A 20,755-nucleotide genomic window follows, 5' to 3' on the forward strand; every position below is an offset into this window, starting at 1 on the left:
CCCAAAGCTCCTGTACGATATCAGGTCTCCCCTTGCTGCTCACTCTCTTCCCTCTGCTCCTGCCTTTTCAGGACAGGACCACCTTTCCATCCTCGCTCTGCTGTGCAGCACGGAGCACCCCGGGGCTCACTGGCGGCAGCCGAGCTTTCTGGGGGCTCCCCCAACCCCAAACAACAACAACCACCTTCAAAGTGCCTCTCGCATGCAGCTGCTCCGAGGGCAGATTCAGGTTTCCCCCACCCCCTTCTCCCCTTCCCTCCTTACAACACCCACCTGGCAGAGAGTTAAAAACAATCTTTGAGTTTTTCAGGTGTGTTGGAGGGATTTACCTGACATATTCCACCAGCACCACCCCTCCACCCCCCTTGCAGTTGAAGTCCTGGATTTTCATGGCAATACTAGTTAATCTAACAGTAAAAAGGGCTGCAATTATTTGGCTCTAAGGCTTGGGTCTTTGCCCAGCTCTGACACACACACAACTTCACTTCTGCAGCGAGGGAGCGGGCGATGCTTCCCCTCTTCCTCCTCCTCCAGTCCGTCACGGAAGGGCTGGCGCTGCTGCGAGCGAGATCCACCCCTCGCAACTTTCTCCCTCGCTGCTCCCGACCGGTGCCGCCGGAGTTTCTGCCGGCAAAAGCCCTTCCTGCAGGAATTTCTCGGAGCCCTCTCCTCTGATTTGGAAGCACCATGGAGCCCCGGCAGCCAGCGAGGTGCTGCTGCGGGACAGCGTTTTCGGCGGAGGGAGCAGAGAGGCAGTAAAACTTCAGGAGAGGTTTCTCTCCTGTTGCAACAGGTAAGGCACGCTGCTCGCCGGTGTGGGAACTTGAAATGACTCAGGGAGCAGTCTGTACAGCATGGATAGAGGAAGGCATGCAGAGATTTAGTCGTGAAACTGCTTTTGCATGTGAGTAACTTTTGCTGGAAGCAGCCTTCTCATACAGAGAGAGCTTTGGGATGCAGAGGGGAGCCTTCACCTCTTCCTCCCTTCTGGCAGCCCGAGCATGGGGCTTGTGGAAGGAGGCAGCAAAAGCCTCATTCGTGTTTGCCTCTGTTTTTAGCTGGGAAGGTTCAGCAGGGTGCAGCCAGCGCAGGCAGGTGGGCTCTGCTATCAAAGGCAAAAGCGACGCTGCACAGCAAGGCAGGTGTGGAGAGGCTGAACAGAGAAGCACTCCAGGTGTCTGAAAGGGGCAGGATTTCTGCGGGGAGCAGGCTTGTGCTGGAGTAAATGGATGAGCTGGGGCAGGAGCAGTGATGGCGCCTGGCTGTAGGGTCGCGAACCGGGGCTGGGACCGCTCCCAACTCCATCCCCACATTCCCCATGAAGCCGCTTGCAGTGTCACCGCGAATTGGGCTGTGCCTTGGGGATCCCTGAGTGTTCCCCAGCTTCCCTGTACGCTCAGATAAGAGCTCCTCACCTGCCCTTTTCCCCTCCACGACGGGCAGCAGAGTCGGGGGAGCTGAAGCCGAGAGCCACCGTTTGTTTCTCTGCACTTTTATTCACTATCAGGTCCCTTACGACAAAATAAGATGCAARCCCAGTCCCAGGTCAGGGCGTGCGGGAATTATTTCCTATGTACGTGTGCAGCTCTGATAAAAGAGGTGAAAATACAAGGAGGGCGGCCTGGGCATTTGGGGCCAACGGCGCCCTTCCAAACTGCGGTTATCAGCTAATCAGCCTCCCGGGGAACTGAAGGCGRACTCGGTGGAGCACAGCACTCCAGGGGGGGCAAAGATCAGCGCTCACGAGGCTGGGGTTGCTTCAGAGAAAACCCTTCGAAAATGCTGCTGCTCCTTTGCGATTGTGGCTGCGGAGGGCTGAGAGTTTGCAGGATGTGTGGAAATTCGGGCTGTGTGGCAGTACGGGCTGGGAAGGAGAGGCTGGGCAGGTGAGACTGTGGCCAGCGGGTTCCTTCTTCGCCCAGGGTGCCCTGGATGCGGGCAGGAGGGCATGGCAATGCTCTGTTTGCCCTATTCGGGCACTCGGAGGGGTGAAGAGCAGGCAGGGGATGCGCCGGGAGCTGCCGCGGCTCTCCAGGCTGTCAGCTACAGACACCTGGCAGGTTATCGGAGCTTCGGGAAGGAAAGCAAACAGTCTGCATTGGGCTCCGAGGAAGGCTGGGCTGTCTCGGWATTCGGGACAGCAAAGTCTCGGGGCTTGGCATTGTGTACCTTTATCATCTCCTAATATGCAGCACACYTCACCTTATCGGGACTGGTTCAGGGACATCAGCCTGTCTGATCCAGGGCTGGGGTTCCCGAGGGTCTGGGCAGGCGGAAAGTCTCTAACCCAGCCAGGGAGTTGCGTTTCTGCTTCTCCCCAGCTGCCTGTTGTGCTCCAGCGGGCTGTGTGACATTGCCACAGTGAGCCCCCCGCCCTGCCTGCGGAGGGGAGAGCGCTGCACGATCTGCGCTGCTCCCGAGCCTTTCCCTGAGCTCCAGCTCACACCGTGGATGCATTTCAAACCCTAATGCTCTCAAACCACTGCAYCCCCAGCCCTGCAAACAAACAAGCTTCATTCATCTACGAAGGGAGAGTTCAAAGGAGGCACAACACCTGGAATCAAACATCTGTTAGGAACTAATGCATTTTGCATCCTGCTCTGCTGCCAACTGCTCCAAGGCAACTCCTACAGGATCGTTCCAGCTACCTGCACGCTACAGCAATGGCATTCCCTGCTCCGTGCACCTCGCTTTGTTTTTTGCCACGTGTGGAGCATGCAAGTGCAGCTGCWCCTCCAGCAGTTAGCAGTGGGCTTCCTCCTGTATCATGGACAAACATAAGAGGATTAAATACMCCTGAGCCCTTTTACTTTTTTTAAACTGGGTTGGCAGCATGGATGCTGCATTGTCTATTAACRAGCTGATTTGCTGAGCAAGCCATTTTTCCTTTAACCACACTTTTTCCTTGGCAATGATGCGGGTACGGGTTTATTAGCAAAGAAACTTTCTTCCCTAATTCTTGGAAGTCGGAGCTGCAGGGAGTGGCATGCTGCAAGGGCTGCTAGGGAGGTTTGTCGCTCAGAAATGAACAAGCAACAAGGGCTGAAATAAACCAAAGGAAATAGTTTCTTTTTCTATAGGGAGGGCATAATTAAATTGTGGAACGCGTTGCCACAGGATATTGAAGAGTCCAAAAGTTGTGTTTGGTTTCAAACAAGTTTTTGATCCATTTGGGATGGATGGCTCCAGTGAAGGTTTTTAAATGCAACAGCCCATGATCAATCACGTACTTGCTCTGATGCTGAAAAGTGGGAAAAGGAACAGGTTACTTGTGCCTGGTTTCTTGTGCTCCCCCACCAAGCCATCAAAACTGGSCATTTTGAGAGAGAGAATAGAGAAGCAGCCAAGCAGAGCTATTTTGATGCTCTTACGCTGTGGGACTATTTTTGACTGGCTAGGTTGTCCGTGTGATAGATGCTGTGACTCAGGCAGCCTGGGAGACGCTGGTTATGCCGTGAATAGATGCTCCATATGGCTCAGGTTGACAGGGACACTGCGTGCCTGGCCTGGCCTGTCACAGGTGCTCCAAGCACTGTCCATGCACCATTGCTGGCTCCACAGAGGTGCTGGAGRTTCCAGAATTGTGCTTCCAGCAGAGACTGTGGAGCACGAGGGTGCTGGGAGCACAACAAGAGCTGACAAGGAAACACTGTGGCAATGAGACCAATCTGGGCAGACGCGTCTGTCCTGGGGGTTAATCTTTTCTCCGGTGAAATTCTGAGCTCGCCAGGCCAGCGGCTGGCTTTGCAGCAGYTTGTGCAGCACTGTGGACACAGTACAGGAGAAGGTGAGCGGCTGTAGGCAGGTCTGGGAGCTGAATGTTTTCTATCGGTTTGCAGGTATCCCATTGCATTCACTAAATGTTCTCCTGCAGGGAATTTTTGTGGCACAGCTACTGGCGTCCTGGCCAGCCATCGTTTTATGAGGGAGGATCATGCTCTGATTGTTTCATTCATTTTCTGCCCTCTGCGTCCTTACGCTGCCTCCAAACACCGGAGAGGGACGGGAAGGCGCAGCGCAAGGCAGGCAGATGGCAGCGGAGTGAGAGAGGCTGCCGGCGGAGCAGAAAGCTGCTCTCCGTGCTCACCTTCGGGCAGCAGAAGGGAGAGAGCAGCAGGGTGCTGGGCAAGGAACGAGAAAATCGTGGGATGAGCGCAGGGCCAGGTCTGCGGTGAATGAGAATTGCCGGGCGGGAGGGAAAGGTGAGGGAGGAGCGCGGTGGGCAGGGCGGGCAGGAGCTGGGCTGTCCCTGTCCTGTCCCTGTCCTGTCCCTGTCCTGTCCCTGTCCTGTCCCTGTCCTGCTGAGCGCTGGGGCTCCTCGCCTGTCCCCAGCAGGGCACGGGTCCCTCACACAGCTCTCCGTGCCAAGGTGCTCCTGGGCTCCTTCCCAGCAAATGTCACGATAACACGTGTGTTCTGCACAGGGAATCACAGACAGGGCGCTCAGGTGACCAGGGCAGCGCCACCAACACCCAGGCTGAGTTAGGGTGAGGACTCCCAGGGTCAGAGCCCCTTCAGCACTGGGCAGAGCTGCTGCTCTCTTCCAGCTGAGCCCTGTTTGGATCCCCAGCTCTGCGGGGTCAGATGGGAGCTGTGTGTCGGAGCCTCGGCTCTCCCAGCTCTGCAGCACCTAAAGTAAACAGATGTTTTGCGAGCAGCAGAATTCATGAAGCTGGGTTGCCTGCGGCGCTCCCTCTTGTGTGGATTCTCTGATGTCTRATAATCGGGTTGGGCTCACATTAGAGCTTTTTCTTCCAGCTGGGAGTCCTAATTTGGGTTTCTCTCCTCTCTCCTGCTGCTTTTCACAAGCTTGTGCAAAGTTAGCTCCTTTCAAGTCTTCACCTATCTGGTTAAATTTGGTGAAGCTGGCCAGTGGATCTGAAGGACTGACAATGTGGTCCCACACGCCAGCTTCCCTCAGCAGTCTGCAGGCAGGGGARTGATTATCAGTGCGAGATAACTTGCAAGTCAAGCATGGGGAAAAGGCTCAAGTATGAGTTTTGGCAGGAGAAAGCAATCAGAGAAGAGCCCAGGTCCCCTTGTGGGCTCTCAGAGCTCGTTTGCAGTGACTGGGTTATAAAACCCCCCATGGCAGCTGAGTCGAGGGTGAGTTGTGCACAGTGCAGGGCCATCTCCTCTCCTGCTCAGCTCATCCAGGTCCTGCCCTGTCAAGGGACAGCGTCCCACTCTGTTCCCACTGTCAGYCCTGCATGGTGGTCCTGGCAGGACCCTGTACAGGTCCACTGGCCACAGCACAACCAGGCCTGGGGAAGGCTGAGCTGGCTCCGAATGGAACCGTTTTTAGCAATCCCTGCAGCAATAGAGCTTGACTGGAGAAAAATATTATTATCTCTGCCAGGTCTCCCAGGCTGGGGCCCAGACTGCCTCACATAACGCAGAAATTCACAGGCTTCCCCCAAACTCCTCCAGGAGAGTTTCTATTCCACCAACACCCCAYAGAGGCTGCCTGTCCAAGCTCCCTGAGGTACCCAGAGCTGCCAGGGTTGAAGCACCTGCCTGGCCCAGCTGGCAGATGATGGAAGGAATATAGGAATATCTCTGTAGCGCTTTAGGGCTGTACCTGCTCTGCTCAGGGACATGTGTGTGACCCCCTGCCACGCTGAGCAGGCCAAGGAGAGAGTCACTGCTCTGTGAGCCAGTATGAGACTCATAAATGCCATGGCTTTCCATGGCTCTGCAGCTGAGGAGCTCTCAGTACAGCCCACCCCAGCAGCTCACAGCCCCTCTGGGAACAGAGCTGAGCCATGCCATGGKTATGGTCTGGCACTGCCACTGACAGGAGCAGCATTCCATGGGACACTCCGAGCAAAGGCAGCCCTTGGTTGTGAAAGGCACGTGCCCCGGGTTCTACATGACCAGCCACCTCGCTCCAGGCTGTGCAGCAACCTGGAAACAATTTCCAGAAGTCTGTCCAAGCCATTCAGAGATTGGAAAGTYGAGATGGGGAAGGAGCAGCCCGACTGTGCCTGGATGGAATCTGCAAGTCCAGCAAAAAGCTGCACCCACACTAACACAGCCCCCGAGCAGGCTGGTGCAAGCAGTTCTGCAAACATCAGCCCTAAGAAACCATCCACAGGCGCTGGAAAACCCCGAGATAGGCAGAAGAAGGAAACACCGTAACTTCAGGGGCTCTGTTCATTAGTTTCTGGCTTTGTGTAGTACCYCCAGGATGTGTTTCTTCTGCTTCACTGCAAAACCAAGCAGAGACTGCACAACCGAATGCGGGAGCAAAATCTCCAAAGGTGGGATGGTTCTGTTTGGTTGTTTTTCAAAGTCCAAGAAAACAATTTGAAAAATACCTGTCTCCACAGAGAATTCAAACCCCACGGGGCTGAATGTGAGCAGCCATCAGGGAATGCCCAAATGGAAAAGGATCCAATTCCCACCAGAATCACTGTGGCAAAGGAAAGGGCAAACATTAACCAAGCAGCCCAACCCCCCCTCAAGGTGTACTCGGACTATTTCAGCTTTAGGAAGCAAAACACCTCACAGACATGGCCAGCAAAGTGTCCCTTTGACTCTGTGACTTTGCAACACTGAAAGGGTCTGCTTTCTGGTTGATCCTACAGCTGTAAGGGTATGAAAGGGCCTGCTTTCTGGTTGATCCTTCAACTGTAAGGGTATGAAAGGTTGATCCTTTTTGCCAGGCAGCTGTAAGGATATGAAAGGGTGTGCTTTCTGGTTGATCCTTTTTGCCAGGCAGCTGTAAGGATATGAAAGGGTGTGCTTTCTGGTTGATCCTATTTGCCAGGCAGCTGTAAGGATATGAAAGGGTGTGCTTTCTGGTTGATCCTATTTGCCAGGCAGCTGTAAGAACATCACCCCATCTGTAGCTGAACCCCTTCTGCTCAGCCAAGCCAGGACATGATGTCCCATCTCCTATTGCCTTTCCCAAAACCTTGTACCCACCATCTCATAGGATCTACTCCCTTTGCTCTTTGTCTCTGTTTTCACAATGACCATTGAAAAGCATCGTTAAAGTGATTACTTGAACAGGCAATCTCATCTTCTGCTTTTCCCTGAACTTCCTGTTCTTGTAGCTTCTGTCAAAGAAGTTGATGTGTTTTGGGGTGATTTTGATTGGTCTCTRTCCTGGGGAAGAGGCTATTTCTTGTATTGAAGGAACAATGGAGAGGACATGGAAGTAGGCGAGGGAAGAAAGAGAATTTGGGATGTATGCTGGCAAAACAGTAGTAGGGGAAGAGGTGTCCTTATTTTCCAGTGAAAATGAAAATTTTTTCTTTAATCTTCTGATCTCAAAACTGTGGGCCAAGCCCCCACCACAGCTCGTGAGCGGAATGCTGCTCTGGGTGCACTCAGTATTCGCTTTGTTTTGTGTTTTGGGTTTTTATTGCTTTTAAATGCTCCTCTTAAGGGAATCAGAAGGTGGGGCTGGGGCCACACCTGCTTCCTGGCAGGCTGCAGCGCTTTTCTGMGATATGGCCAACAAACAGAGCCGCCCACACATCTCAGGAGACCCCCAGAGGGCCCCCAGAGGACCCCTGGCCACTGGCCCAGCTGCCTGGAATAGCCTTGTCCTGCCCCAATCCCCCGAATCACCCAAATCACCCACGTCCAGGGCCTCCCCACGCACACACCTCCAGTCTCTGCACCGTGTTTGTGCCCTCGTTTCAAGCCGACAGATTTGGGCATGCCTTTGACAGAGGTTCACGATTTGGATGTTAAATTTAGACGCGCGCTCGGGCTCTGATTAGAGATACCCCGGCTGTTTACTGCCTTTGCGGGGAGTTTGCATCTCCAGGGCTGAGGGCGAAGCCCCCCGAGGCTCTCTGATCCTCGTCTGGTGATTAGGAAAGGAGGCTGAATCACCACATAATGARGCCCTGGTATTTCCCTCAGTCGGGAGCGTGCCTCACCTTCTGCTCTCCATCCCACTGGTGGGCTTCCTCCAGCATTTCTGCCTCCCCGTGTGCTCCCAGCTCCAGGAGGGCATCTGTGCCCAGGGAGCCATGGAAGAGAGAAGTGGAGAGCTCTCAGGAGTGGGAATGAATTACCCCATGAGATGAGAGACCAGAGAGAGGCAAGTGAGGGGTGTTCAGGCATTAAATGCTTGCAGTTGATCTGGCAGTCCTGACGTGGGTATGGCCCTTGCATAGGTCTCGTGGATCACACACTACTGTCAGCACGGGACATGGGGTAGCACAGCTCAGAAAAACAGGAGAAATGGTTCTTTTCATCTGCATGAAAAGTCTGGTTGATTTTGCCCAGTTTGAGCTCAGAGATCCTTGAATTCCATTGCAAGGACCCCTGAGCTTGGCAGTGCTGCCCCTCCTTGCTAGCCCCCTGCATTTGGGGATAAGGACCAGTTAATTTTTTTTTTTTTTTTGCTAGTTTTATGCTGTGCACTGCTTTTAACCCACACAACAAAACCAGAGTTCATTACTGTCACCTTGCAGGGTCAGTCCCAAAGGGGCTTTCCCTGGAGCTGAGCCAAGGGARCAGTTAACCAGATTTCCCCTTTCTGCAGAGCACTGTCCCCCATTTTTCTATTAATGTTCACCCTGGCCTTGGGAAAGGTCCCAGTCCCACTTCTGGATAGTTTTGCGTTGTGACTSTGGCATAAATGATTCCAGAAGCAAGGCACAGAGCAGGGACAGCACAGTCAGCCCCTGGGACATCTGTTACACTTCAAATTGTGCTAAAACCATSCTGGAGAAAGAGAGCAAGACCTTCAGAGCATGATTGCTTCCCAGTGCAGCCTACTAAAGGAGAAACTCYGGGCTGCAAGCAGTAGGTGAGGATTTCCAGGCCCACGGTGGAAAGTTGCTGTCAGGGGACACAACAGACTCTGTGTGATATTGTTCAATTGAGCATGGTCCTAGACWTGGAAAGCTGATGGTGACAATTATCTCTAGATAATTCTCCCTAAGTTTTGACTGTATCTTTCATAGTTTGAGATCATTTACAGAGGAAATGAGGCTTCTGCCTCCTGCACCAGATGTGTAGTTACTTTCCATCCCTCATAAAAACTGCTGAAGCCATTGATTGCTTTCAGTCCACCTTGTAATTGAGAGCAAAGCTCTAAGAAATATTGAGGTCACARCAGGTTTTGCAAAATAATTATCTGGACAGAGGAATAAAACCCTGCTAATACAGAGGGGGAAAACAGCAGTGTAAGTGAAGCCCTTCTTAGATGTCAGGAAGTAYACAGGGAAGAGTGAGGTTAAATACATTCCAGGAGAGATCCAGACGAAAGCTTGCATCTTGTTAAATGCCAGAAACCCCACTCCTTGCTCAAGGTTATCCTCCCATATTGAATTGCTGGTGCTTAGGAAGGCATGTGCTCTGGCTCCTGCTTTTCTTGTGGTTGTGGAGTTCATAACGTCTCTGCTTTGTGGGTTCTCTGATGTCTTACAAGAGATGAGTTCACATTGCCGTTTCAGTACAATTCAATTAAAAAGTCAATTAGCCCAGATACAAAGCGATGGGGCTTCATTAAGGCTGCTGTTGGTGGAGCAGCTCTGGTTTTGCTGCTGGTTTGTTCTGCTCGGCTCTGGACCGTGTGTGAGTCGCCCCGCTCGCAGACACGCGCGAGCAGCTTCTGCCCAGGTTCAGCAGTTGAAAATGTTGGAAGGGAGTAGCTCTAGGCAAGTCSCTGCATGCTGCACAGCTCCCAAGCGCTGTTAAGTAACAAGAAACAAGCAGAGCTTTTAAGAACATGGTTTCCAACTTCTCAGAAGGGGCCGCATGCCTTTCTGGGTCACCCGTCCAATTTTTCTTGAATTTTCTTTATTTTGCCCTCCAAGATTTTCTTTAATTTGCATTTTGAACTGTGTTGTRTTTCCTAGAAGTGAAATGAGGGCACCAAAAAACGAGTCTGAATTTGGTCAAAACTGAATCGTGTTGGTTTCTCTACAACTTCCTGTAGTTGCACTTCAATGTCAGGTCATTTGTTTCAAAAAGGAATGACCACAGAGAGATTTTTGGATGGTTGGCATCTGTTCACCTGGGAGAAAAAGATTTGAATCAAGTATGAAATTTACAGCTTTGTACTTACCAGTAATTAGATATGTCAGTGAGAGAATATGACACATACTGTTAGTYGGGCTCTAACAATTTGTTCCTAACATTCAACTTGAGTTATAAATTGAACTTGTTCTGGCTCTTAAAGAGATGAGTCTTGAAAAAGTGTCTGGAAAAACAAGTCTTCCCTGTTTAAATTAGGAATGTGCCAAATGACTGGCAGGTACTTGATATATAATTTAAATTTAAAACAGGAAGAAACAGTTCTAGATAAAGATCTCCTTGGATATCTAGGGGAAATATATGCGCCTATATTTAGCTTATCCCTGGTTTCAACCCCTAACTGCACACACAGCARCACGCACTTAGCTTTTGAAAAGAGCAGGCCTTGATCCTTTAACAAGCTCTGCAAAGCTCACTAATAAAGTTACATCCCTTTAATCACATATGTGCTCCCCAGTTCCTTCTTGGATACACCTTGCTCTCAGAGGTAAACCATGGAGCCACGGGTGCTCTGGAGTTGTCAGAGAAGGAAGCTGATGGTAGGTGGTCATGGATGGCAGATCCTCCGCAGGAATCCTGACCCTGGGGCTTTGCCATRAGAAGGCAGGAGCCAGAGAGATTACTCAAGGGTTGAGGGTGACATGGGCAAAGTGTCTTGATGGAAACCTGTTCCTTCAGTCGGCACAGAGGAGGCAACAGGGTCAGGCCTGTGAATCAGAAGAACTTTGAAATAACTGAGGCACAGCTTGGCTAGAAAGGGAGTGAAAGCTGTTGAAAAGGTCACATTGTGGAGCTGTGCCTTCAGAAGGAATTTGTAAAACACGTGTTCCCCATCACTGCTGGGGAAGGACAACACGGCATGTAGTACAGGGAAGACAAGTCATGGAAGAGGTGCATGAGTCAGTTTGTACGTGGACTGTTGGAAATACTTTTCAAAAACTTATGTGGAGAGAGAATTTGAGATGGAGAAGGGAAGCTGGAGAAGTAAAACAGGAGGGAGTTTGGATTGGGGGTGGAGAGTTCTGATGTGCTGTTTGACTTGGGAGAAGGCAGAAAGAAGGAAGGGCAAGATTGTTCACAGAATGGGAGCTCTGCCTGGTCAGAGCATCTTGGACGACTTTGTGCATTTTGCCCTCTATACAGACAAAAACTGAAGCAGGGAAAGTGAAGAAATCTGAGCCAGCATGGGGATGTGGGAGGTCTCTCACTGGGGCAGAGGGAAAAGGAGCTGAGCTGACAACTGCATCAGTAAAGGTCATGGCAGTCAGAGCAGGGGAGGTGAGGCTGAGCCCACAGAGACTTCTTTCTGTAACACACTGACCTTAATGAAAATTACCAGTGTTCTTCCTTTGACACCTGCAGGGCTCGAGGAGACACCGCACCATGGAAGTCTCCATCAGGAGGCATTTCCTGAGTGTTGCTGTTTTCCTGATGCATTGTGTGGTCCACGAGGCGAACTGTGAGAAGGGCAACACTTCCCCTCTGCACTTCACCCACTTCTTCTACAATGCCACCATCTATGAGAATTCAGCCCCCAAGACCTAYGTGGAGAGCTACGTCAAAATGGGCATTTACAAGAGAGACCCTGAGTGGGACATCAGGTACAGAATAGCCTCTGGGGACAGCACYGGTCTGTTTAAAACAGAGGAGCACGTGATTGGGGATTTCTGCTTCCTGAGAATAAGAACCAGGAGCAGCAACACAGCGCTTTTGAACCGTGAGGTCAAAGACAGTTACATGTTAATAATCAAGGCCACGGAGAGCACCTTTGCSTACGAAGCCTGGGCCAAAGTCTTGATCCATATTCTGGACAGAAATGACTTGAAACCTCTCTTTTCACCCCCCTCCTACAAAGTGTCCATCAGAGAAGACACTCCTCTGAAAACAGTGGTCAGCACGCTCAGTGCCACTGATGCTGAYGCTGGCCAGAATGCAGAGTTCTACTACGCCCTCAACACCAAGTCCAACCTATTCACCGTGCACCCCACCACGGGGGCAGTTATGGTCACAGGCAGGCTGAACAGCACCCATCGAGGCAGGCATCACCTGCAGGTTTTGGCTGTGGACAGAATGAGAAAGATCACGGAGGGGAATGGCTTTGGGAACTTGGCTAGTCTCACAATCCAGGTGGAGCCATCTGCCAGGAAAGCCCCCTCCATCTCCTCAGTGAAGGTGACACCACCTGACTCAGATGAAGACTTTATCTATGCAATTCTCTCTGTAGAAAGTGGTGACTCAGAAGCAGAAATTGATTCRATTGACCTTGTGGATGGAGATCCGGGAAGACATTTCAAAGTCATCAAATCCTACTTTGGGAGCAGTGAGTTTGTGATTGTGTCAAACAAGGAGATAAACTGGTTACTTTACCCATTTGGTTTCAACCTCAGTGTGCAAGCCAAGGACAAGAGCAAGCCACCACTGTTCTCTCCTGTCAGAGTTGTCCACATACCTCCCTCCAAGTATGTTTCTGCCAAGTTTGAGAAAGAAGTGTACCGGGTCCAGCTCAGTGAGTTTTCTCCAGCTGGAAGCCAAGTTGTTATGGTGAAGATCACACCAGTTTTCCCAAATCTTAAATATATCTTGAGATCTACTCCTGACAGCGCAGGCTTTAAAATCAATCCTCACACTGGGCTGATAACTACAGTCAGAGCAATGGATTTCCATGAGCAGCCTAGTTTTGAACTTGAAGTCACAACCAGTAACAGTCACACATCCACCACTGTTATCATTGASATCACTGACTGCAACAACCATGCTCCGAGTTTTACTCAGTCTTCGTACCACGCGGCCTTTGATGAAAACGTTCCTCCTGGTACCAGTGTCTTAACAGTAAAGGCTACAGATGAAGATGAAGGAGACAATGGCTTTGTCACCTACAGCATAGCCAACCAGAAATCAGTTCCCTTTGTCATTGACCCCTATTCTGGCGTCATTTCCACCACCAAGTCRATGGACTATGAGTTGATGCAGAGATGGTACCACCTGCGAGTGTGGGCGTCAGACTGGGGCTCRCCCTTCCGCCACGAGACGGAGGTGTACGTCTCCCTCACGCTGAGCAATGTCAACGACAACGCTCCCGTGTTTGAGAAGGCGAGCTGCAGTGGCACCATCCCACGGGACTTTCCAGTTGGGAGCCCTGTGGCCACRGTCTCTGCAATCGACAGCGACGAGCTGCAGCGTATCAAATACGAAATCAAGTCTGGCAACGAGCTGCAGCATTTTGAACTGAATCCCATCTCTGGAGTAATATCCCTTAGAATATCTCTGCGAGATCTTCCTTCTGAACAGCCACTTTTCTACTCTTTGAAAATAACTGCAACAGATGGAGAGAATCACGCTTTGCCGACATCTGTAAACATCACTGTGGTCGGCCAAGGTCTCCCCGTCAAAATGCAGTGTGAGGAAACGGGAGTCTTGAAGCAGCTGACAGAAACCATCATACAYTCCATCGAGTCTCAGTCTCAAGGCCATGGGCAGGATGATGAAACATCTCTGAACTTGCACCTTATAAACCATAATGCTCCGAAGTTTGATGACAGCTTTCCACGATCTATTGATATCACAGAGACTGTTCCCGTCAACTCAACCATTGCCGATCTTTCAGCTATTGATCCTGACACTGGTTTTAATGGAAAATTGGTCTATGTGATCTCAGATGGAAATGATGACAGTTGCTTTACCATTGACCTGGAACTGGGTCTCCTTCAAGTCCTTTCTCCTTTAGATCACGAACGAACCAGCTTTTACATTCTTAATATTACTGTGTACGACCTTGGCACACCACAGAAATCATCTTGGAAACTCTTGGCTGTGAATGTGCTGGATACCAATGATAACACTCCTAAATTCTCACAAGGTGCCTATTGGGTGGCAATACCAGAACACGTAGCAGCTGGGACAACAATAGCTCAGCTGAAAGCAGAAGATGCTGATACAGATGACAATGGGAGAGTGAAATACTCTCTCCTAACCCCCACGGACAAGTTTGCCATTAACAGTGTCACTGGAGAAGTGACAGTTACAGGGGCTCTAGACAGAGAACTGTGGCCTASCTATGTGCTGAAAATAGAAGCAAGAGACCAGCCCAAAACAGGCTTCCAGCTTTTCTCCATTACGGACCTCGTCGTGACCCTGGAGGATGTAAACGACAACACCCCACAGTGCCTCCCAGCCCTCAACAGCGTGAAGGTCCCCGAAGACCTGCCCGTGGGGACCATTCTCCTCTTTCTGGAGGCTTTTGACCCYGATGCTGGCTCTGGGGGGGAGGTGAGGTACAGCCTCATTAACAATGAGGAGATGATGTTCCATGTGGATAAGCTGACCGGGGCGCTCCGGTTGGAGAAGGAGCTGGACTATGAGAAGAGGGACTCCTACAATCTGACGGTGCAGGTCAGTGACGGTGGGAAGCCCTTCTCTCGCTCTTCCCTCTGCCACCTGGAAGTGAACGTCGTCGATGTCAACGAGAACTTGCACCCACCACGCTTTGCCTCCTTTGTCTTCAAAGGTTGGGTGCAGGAGAACAGCCCTAAGGGCACCTCGGTGATGGTGGTCACRGCAAAGGACATTGACAGGGGCAAAGATGGAGAGGTTCAGTATTTCCTCCGAGAAGGCACTGGCCTGTCTGTCTTCCACATMGAAAAGGACACAGGTAAGGACATCTTAATTTAATTAGTGTACCTTAGAGGCTTAAACCACAAACTGTGTTTTGCCTGACCATTTGCAGTGTTCTGTGCATTCAAGCCTTTCTTGCTCATGCTGGGTTATACTGAGTGTATCCCTGGATCTGGCTAGGAACAAACAGGGTTTTTACTCCTTACAATAATGGCAAATCAGTGTCTGTCCTCCCCCAGAATACCAAGATCTTCTCTTTCACTTCTGTACCAGAAATGACCCTCAGCACAAGCAAACCCTCGCCTTCCCCATAATCTCACAGCCACACACAGTGGGTGCCAGAGTTTGTGTCTGCAGCCAAGAGCGGGAGGCAGATTTGAGACTCAGACTGCTCTGGCATCAAGGCCTAAGTGGTCTGAGTTCCTTAAATCCCTCACAAACACGCTCTGTCCTTCTCCTAGGCACCATACGCACCATAGGATCACTCGACCGAGAGGGAACGTCTCACTACTGGCTGACTGTGCTGGCTCTTGATCTGGGAACAGTTCCTCTGTCTTCTGTCACTGAAATTTATATTGAAGTCACTGATACCAATGACAGCCCACCTCAGATGTCCAGACCTGTCTTCTACGCCTCTGTGATGGAGAATTCCCCAYCAAACACATCCGTCCTTCAGCTTGATGCCTTCGATCCAGACTCTAGCTCAGAGGGAAAACTGACTTTTCACATCCTAAGTGGAAATCCTCAAGGACTCTTCACCATTAACCTCCTTACAGGTAAGACTGACCCAGCTCAGCATTTGTTTTTGAGGCTTCCAAGTGCCCAGAGGATGTTACATATTCAATATAAACAGCCCACACAGCTGCCTTTGTCACACCTTCCTCCTGCAGCAAAAGTCCCAGTCTCCAAATACGCTCTGTGGGGAGTCTGAGGCTTGAAACCCTCAACCTGAGGGCTKCTATTTGCATCCAGATGGCTCTTAGAATGACACAAATGTGCTGCTTTCAAAGGCCTAAACGCAACCAGGCAGTTGTTTTTAGTCTTTCCCCTTACAAACAGCTGCCCTGTTGCACGGCCTGAGCCAGGGAACACCCTTCTGGAGGTGACTGTTCCTGAGACAGACCCAGGCAGGATTAACAAAAATTAATTCCACTGCACTTAAAGGCTCCACCCATTCTCCRGCACTATTAATTCAGCAAGTGCAGTAAGCCTCTTCTGCCATCTTCCTAGACCGTATCTTTCATCTGAGGATTATTTACCAGATCTTCCAGAGCCATCAAAAACCCGCTGATGTTTTGTGTAAACAGCTTCCTCAAACTATCCCAGCAGAGCTGACATTGGGCCAGTCTGGCAAGGAAAGCTGTGCCGAGCCCTTCATGCCATCAGCTCCTGGGAGARGAGGGAAGGGAGGGCACAGAGCCTGAGTATGGGAGAGGATTAATTGCATGACTTTGATCTCCTGCAGACGATAAAAGCAGTTCAGCTACTGCAGTGGGATGGAAGCTTGCTCTCAGATGAGCAGCTGGATGCATTGAAAAAGGCTRGAGCTGCTCTCAGCTTCGTGTTATGGTGCAGTGGCTGTCTAGTGGTGCTAAACAGCTGGCTAGGAAGGGAATGGAAGAAAGAAATTGTTATTGTTATGAAACACCAAAATCCTTTTGTCAAGAACTTGACAGGATATGTTTACATGACCCAGTGTGAATTCACCTGCAGATGTCAGCTAACTGTGACCACTGCTGGCCACAGCTGTAGCTGTGCACTGCCAGAAGCTTTTTAACCTGGTCAGGACATTGCTYTGCATCCACATTTCCCACATAATCCAAACAGCTTCGGGACAGCTTGCACAATGCAGGGTTCCACAGAAATGTGCCTGCAGAAGTGCTGTGGCATAAAACCACTGCATTTTGGATGGGATGTGGAGCAGGAACAGCTATGAGGAGAGCAAGCTGGCTCCCCTCATCAGCTGATCAGCCATGCACCCTGCAGGAAATTCAGCCTTTATGCTGCAGGCAGAGCTTCAGCCCCGTGTGAGTGCAAAGTCACGTTCCACARCAAAATGAGTGACACTGGCAAAATCCAAAGGTTTGCCAATGAGACACCTCATCTAAGCCAACCCATCAATCCCCATTTTAGACAAAAGAAGCTCTCTCAGGTGTGAGTCAGCTCCTCTCCTCTCTCTCTGCACTCAGGTGATTTGCATGAAAAGAGTGATAAGTTTGTCAGTTCTGTAAGAAACCCATGGGCTGATCTTATCTCCTGGACAGTTGCTGGAGGTCTCTTCTTTAAACCTTGAGCTTAGAGGTTGTTTRAGGTCCTGCTTCCAAGCCCTGATGAGGATTCAGTTATCCATTGTTCYACTTCCATGTCACCCAAAAGAGCTTGTAATTACCTGTGAGCATTGGCATAAAYTGAGCAGTTATACCCTCATGTTTACARTATCTAAAGAGAATGCTRCTGCTGCTGCCAGAAAGAATATCASAGCTTGTCTAACRTTCAGGGCTGCAGGCAGCTTCTTGGAAACCCAGTGGTATTTTCATTCTACAGGCTAGTTGCTCCATTAAGTAAAAGAAAACTGTAATCTTTGGTCTCAGCTTCAGTGCAGCACTGGAAGATGAGCTGTTGGTCTTTCAGGGCCTGGGCATCCCCATTAGTGCAGGATTGTATTCAGAAAAAGAGGATTATCCAAGTGCAGGGCAGAAGACTGTGATCAAGACATCTCCTTTTCTCCTGTCCCACATGGTCATTGTCATCAAAGGACAAATAAGTCCCATTTGCACCAAAATAAGCCAGAACACGAGAGAACCAGAGGTCAGTCTGTGTCTCTCCTAGGCTGGTTGTGGCCTCCTGGCAAAGGGAGAGGAGGAGGAAGTTTGTTCTCATCCTGTGTCCTAGTAGGAATTAAGGTCCTGATGTACTGCTACGACAGGCAGACAGCCCTGCAGAACAACCCTGGATAATCATTTAGTTCCCAGAGACACTACTGAAGGTAACCTAATCCTGTTCATGGTCCTGTGTTTGATCCAGTCCCTTGACACAGGGTGGATTGACCAGCAAAGCCCCCCAACTTCTCCTAAGGCCTTGCAGGGAGCCAGGAATGGCTGTGATAACTGTCCTGGGCTCCTCCAGCATCCCCAAACCACCACAGAAAGGCTCTAAGATCTTCCAGCTCTCAGTTCCCTAAAGAGGGTGGAGAAAAAGAGGGAAAATACATGAAAGGCTGATGAGAAGAGGGAACAAAACTGTGCACTGAGATGAAAGCTCTGTGCCATCGGCGATGGAATGTCTCCAGCCCAGCCTGGCAGCTGSTGTGAGCAGTGTTTGTGGGAGACAGGAATAGATAGAGAGATGGGCGGATAGTAGGGTTTGGGGTATTCTTCTGCTGGAAGAGTTTTCAGCTTGTTTTGTGCAGGGTTTGATGTGAAGRGGGTTCGAGTTCAGACAGGACCAGGAGGAACAGGGAGGCTGTGGCAGGAAAAGTCAGGATGAAGCCATTCATCCTGCTGAAAGGCTGTTTGGATTATTTGTCTCCAGCTCTCATCTAGTGCTTGTTCTTCTGGTGTTTTTTTTTTTTTCTGCTGTGTCCGTGGGCTTCCCCAGGATTTCTGTGGTTCCCTGCATTTCTCTGTGAGGAAGGACATCTTGCCCTTTGGGTCTGAGGGATGTTTGCACTGCTGCTCCCCAAATCACCAAAACMCACAGCTGAGCATGGAGCAGTGCACAGCAGGGTCAGGGCAGGAGGAGGAGAAGAATAAAAGGTTAAATGGAAGCAAGAGTGAAACAAGAGTGAGACAAGAGAAAGAGGATTTTGGGAGAACAGCCTCTTCCCTTCCCAGGCTCTTGTGAAAGCCTCAGTGCCTGCAAACCTGATTCTGGCTATTTTAACTATCATAGATTTTCCCCCCTGCAGCAAGGGCAGGGGGCCAGCAACCTCCACCCCAGCCCTGTTCTTGCCAGCAGAAGTTATTATTATTTTTTGTTCCCTGACAACAATGCCCTGGTAATTTTGGTTCTCCTGTTCCAACATGACCAGCCTTCCTCTCTGCCCTTTTCCAGGCAGSAGAAAAGCAGACAATCCTTTCCCAYTGCTGCGTGTGGATGGGCTGCTGTTGCACAGTTTGTGCCCACCTGCGTGCAGGCAGCAGAAGGGAGCGTTTCTGGACCTTCAGGTGGATGCAGAGCTTGGCTAATTAGCCACATGCAATTAGGACCWTTGACAGTTCTGTTCACTGTCTGCAGGATTCAGCAGAAACCTTCAGGGCCTCATGCAAGAACAGAGATAAAGGACACCCACTCAATTCCATCTCACATCCCTTGGGACAGGCTGGATGGGGTTTTCCAGCAGGGCAGGGTACTGATAACTCACACACAGGCACATGCAGACACAAAACACTCATTAAAACTGAGAYGCACTGCCCAGGCCWTGTAGGGGACAGCAGAAAGAACCARGGAAYYRTGTCCCCAGGGCACAAAAGCCAATGGCAGTTCYCGTTTAATAACAGTTTCCACTTCCATTTGAGCCCTCTGGCCTCACAGCGTGTATAACCAAGCAGCAAATGAAAATGTGCGTTAATTCCAGCGGGCTCCTCTCGGGATGGTGTGCAGTGTCCATCTCCCCCTCTCCGTGTGAACGCTGCTGGTGGTCTGTGCATATCGGGAGTGCCCAGCGCCAGCTCCAAACGGAAATTAGGGCAATTCACTCCCAACCACAAGGGCTTTCAATCCAGGGCATGGTGGTAACTGGCTCCAGAGGGGGAGCTGGGAGCTGTAGTTGGGCACGGAGTAAGGGACAGCTTGCCTGGGGTCGGGAGGAGAAGCCAAATCTTTGCCTTGTGGCACAGCAGATGTGAAGATAAACCAAAAGATTCCATCTGGTGAGACTCACAGCTGGGATACAGTGCAGGTTCTGTGATAGAGAGCAGAGTCAGCTCTTGTTCCCCCGGAGATCTGAGCATCTTAGGTGGTACAGACATTCAACAGTGTCGTTAAATTCCAGTTTATCTGCCTTCATTATAGTCCTTCTTTTCCAGCTCTAGAGAGCTGAGCTACAATCCTGTTTTCTTTCATATTTTTATTTAAGTCATGAAAGAATTTCAGGGTGTGGCCAAGCAAATCCAAATAGTCACTTCAGAGTGGTTAAGTTCCCTTCCATCAGCTGGCRTGCAGTAATCCAGGGCAAACAAGGTGTTAGTCTGCTGCAAATGGATTTTGCAACCTGGTAAACCAGAAATATTCCCAGTGTGCACATGGGTGTCAGGCTGCTCTGCTATCAGTATCTGTATGTCCTGTGAGCTTGTTAGGCCAGAATTATGAAGCACTCCCTGAGGTAGCTGGAGCTCTGGGCTTTGCTTCCCCATCCCAGCCAAACTTTTGGCAGTGAGGGTAGGAGCATCAGAGATCTCAGAGGGCTGCTGCTGGAATTCCTTCTCCAGGTCCCCATTAGGAGAGCATTTGCATGAGTTTTGCTGGTAGTGGAGCCCTACAGCCTCTCACTTAACCTGGGAGAGTTTTAAAAGCTCCTCAGCCAGTGAGCTCTCTGCTGAGTCCTCTTCATCTGCTGAGATGTTAAAAGGATGATTAGGGAGGGGAAACAAACCTCTGTGACAGACAAGCAAACAATTTTTCGAGCCATCTTGTCATAACACATTAAGGAGTGTTGATTTATGCTTGTAAAGGCATCAAATAAATGTTTAGCACCGTGGCTGGTGCCAAATGTGAATAATCCTGGAGAACAAGTGSAAACGGTGAACAGCAGTCACGTTCCAAACAGCTGCTCCTTGCTCCCTCCTTCAGCTGCCTGGTGTCTCCTGCAGCCATTTGGAATTTTCTCCTGCCTATTGTGCTCAGACACCAGAAGTCTGATACAGCTRAAGACAGTGCTATTAATTAAAGCTTTCTGCCTTTGTAGAGAATGAGAGTTCCCCAAAACTGAATGGTCAAGGCACTCAGCAAGGACTGTTACAAAACCAGGCATGGAAACAGAAGCCTCCACTCCATTCTTTCCACACTTGCATCTACTCAGTTTAGTCACTGACAGGCAAAAAAGAAACAATTATGATGATTTTGTTTCAACTCTGGTTTATTATTGCCACAATTCCTCCCTCCTGCACCCAGCCTATTCCCTGTGGTTAAACTACTG

At 50.3% G+C, this 20,755-nt stretch overlaps 1 protein-coding gene across 1 annotated transcript in view; it reads left to right on the forward strand.

Annotated features, from left to right (window-relative positions):
* Positions 1-359: 359 nt before the first annotated feature.
* The window catches only part of FAT2 (FAT atypical cadherin 2), a 54,131-nt gene continuing 33,735 nt past the window's right edge, over positions 360-20,755 (forward strand). The window contains exons 1-3 of the mRNA XM_057376053.1: positions 360-793; positions 11,371-14,656; positions 15,081-15,395. Coding sequence (XP_057232036.1) covers positions 11,392-14,656; positions 15,081-15,395 — 3,580 coding nt within the window. The 5' untranslated portion in view covers positions 360-793; positions 11,371-11,391. The remainder of the gene's footprint in view (positions 794-11,370; positions 14,657-15,080; positions 15,396-20,755) is intronic.

Source organism: Malurus melanocephalus, unplaced genomic scaffold, assembly GCF_030028575.1.
Source record: "Malurus melanocephalus ecotype Western Australia unplaced genomic scaffold, MMel_1.1 scaffold_269, whole genome shotgun sequence".
NCBI lineage: Eukaryota > Metazoa > Chordata > Aves > Passeriformes > Maluridae > Malurus > Malurus melanocephalus.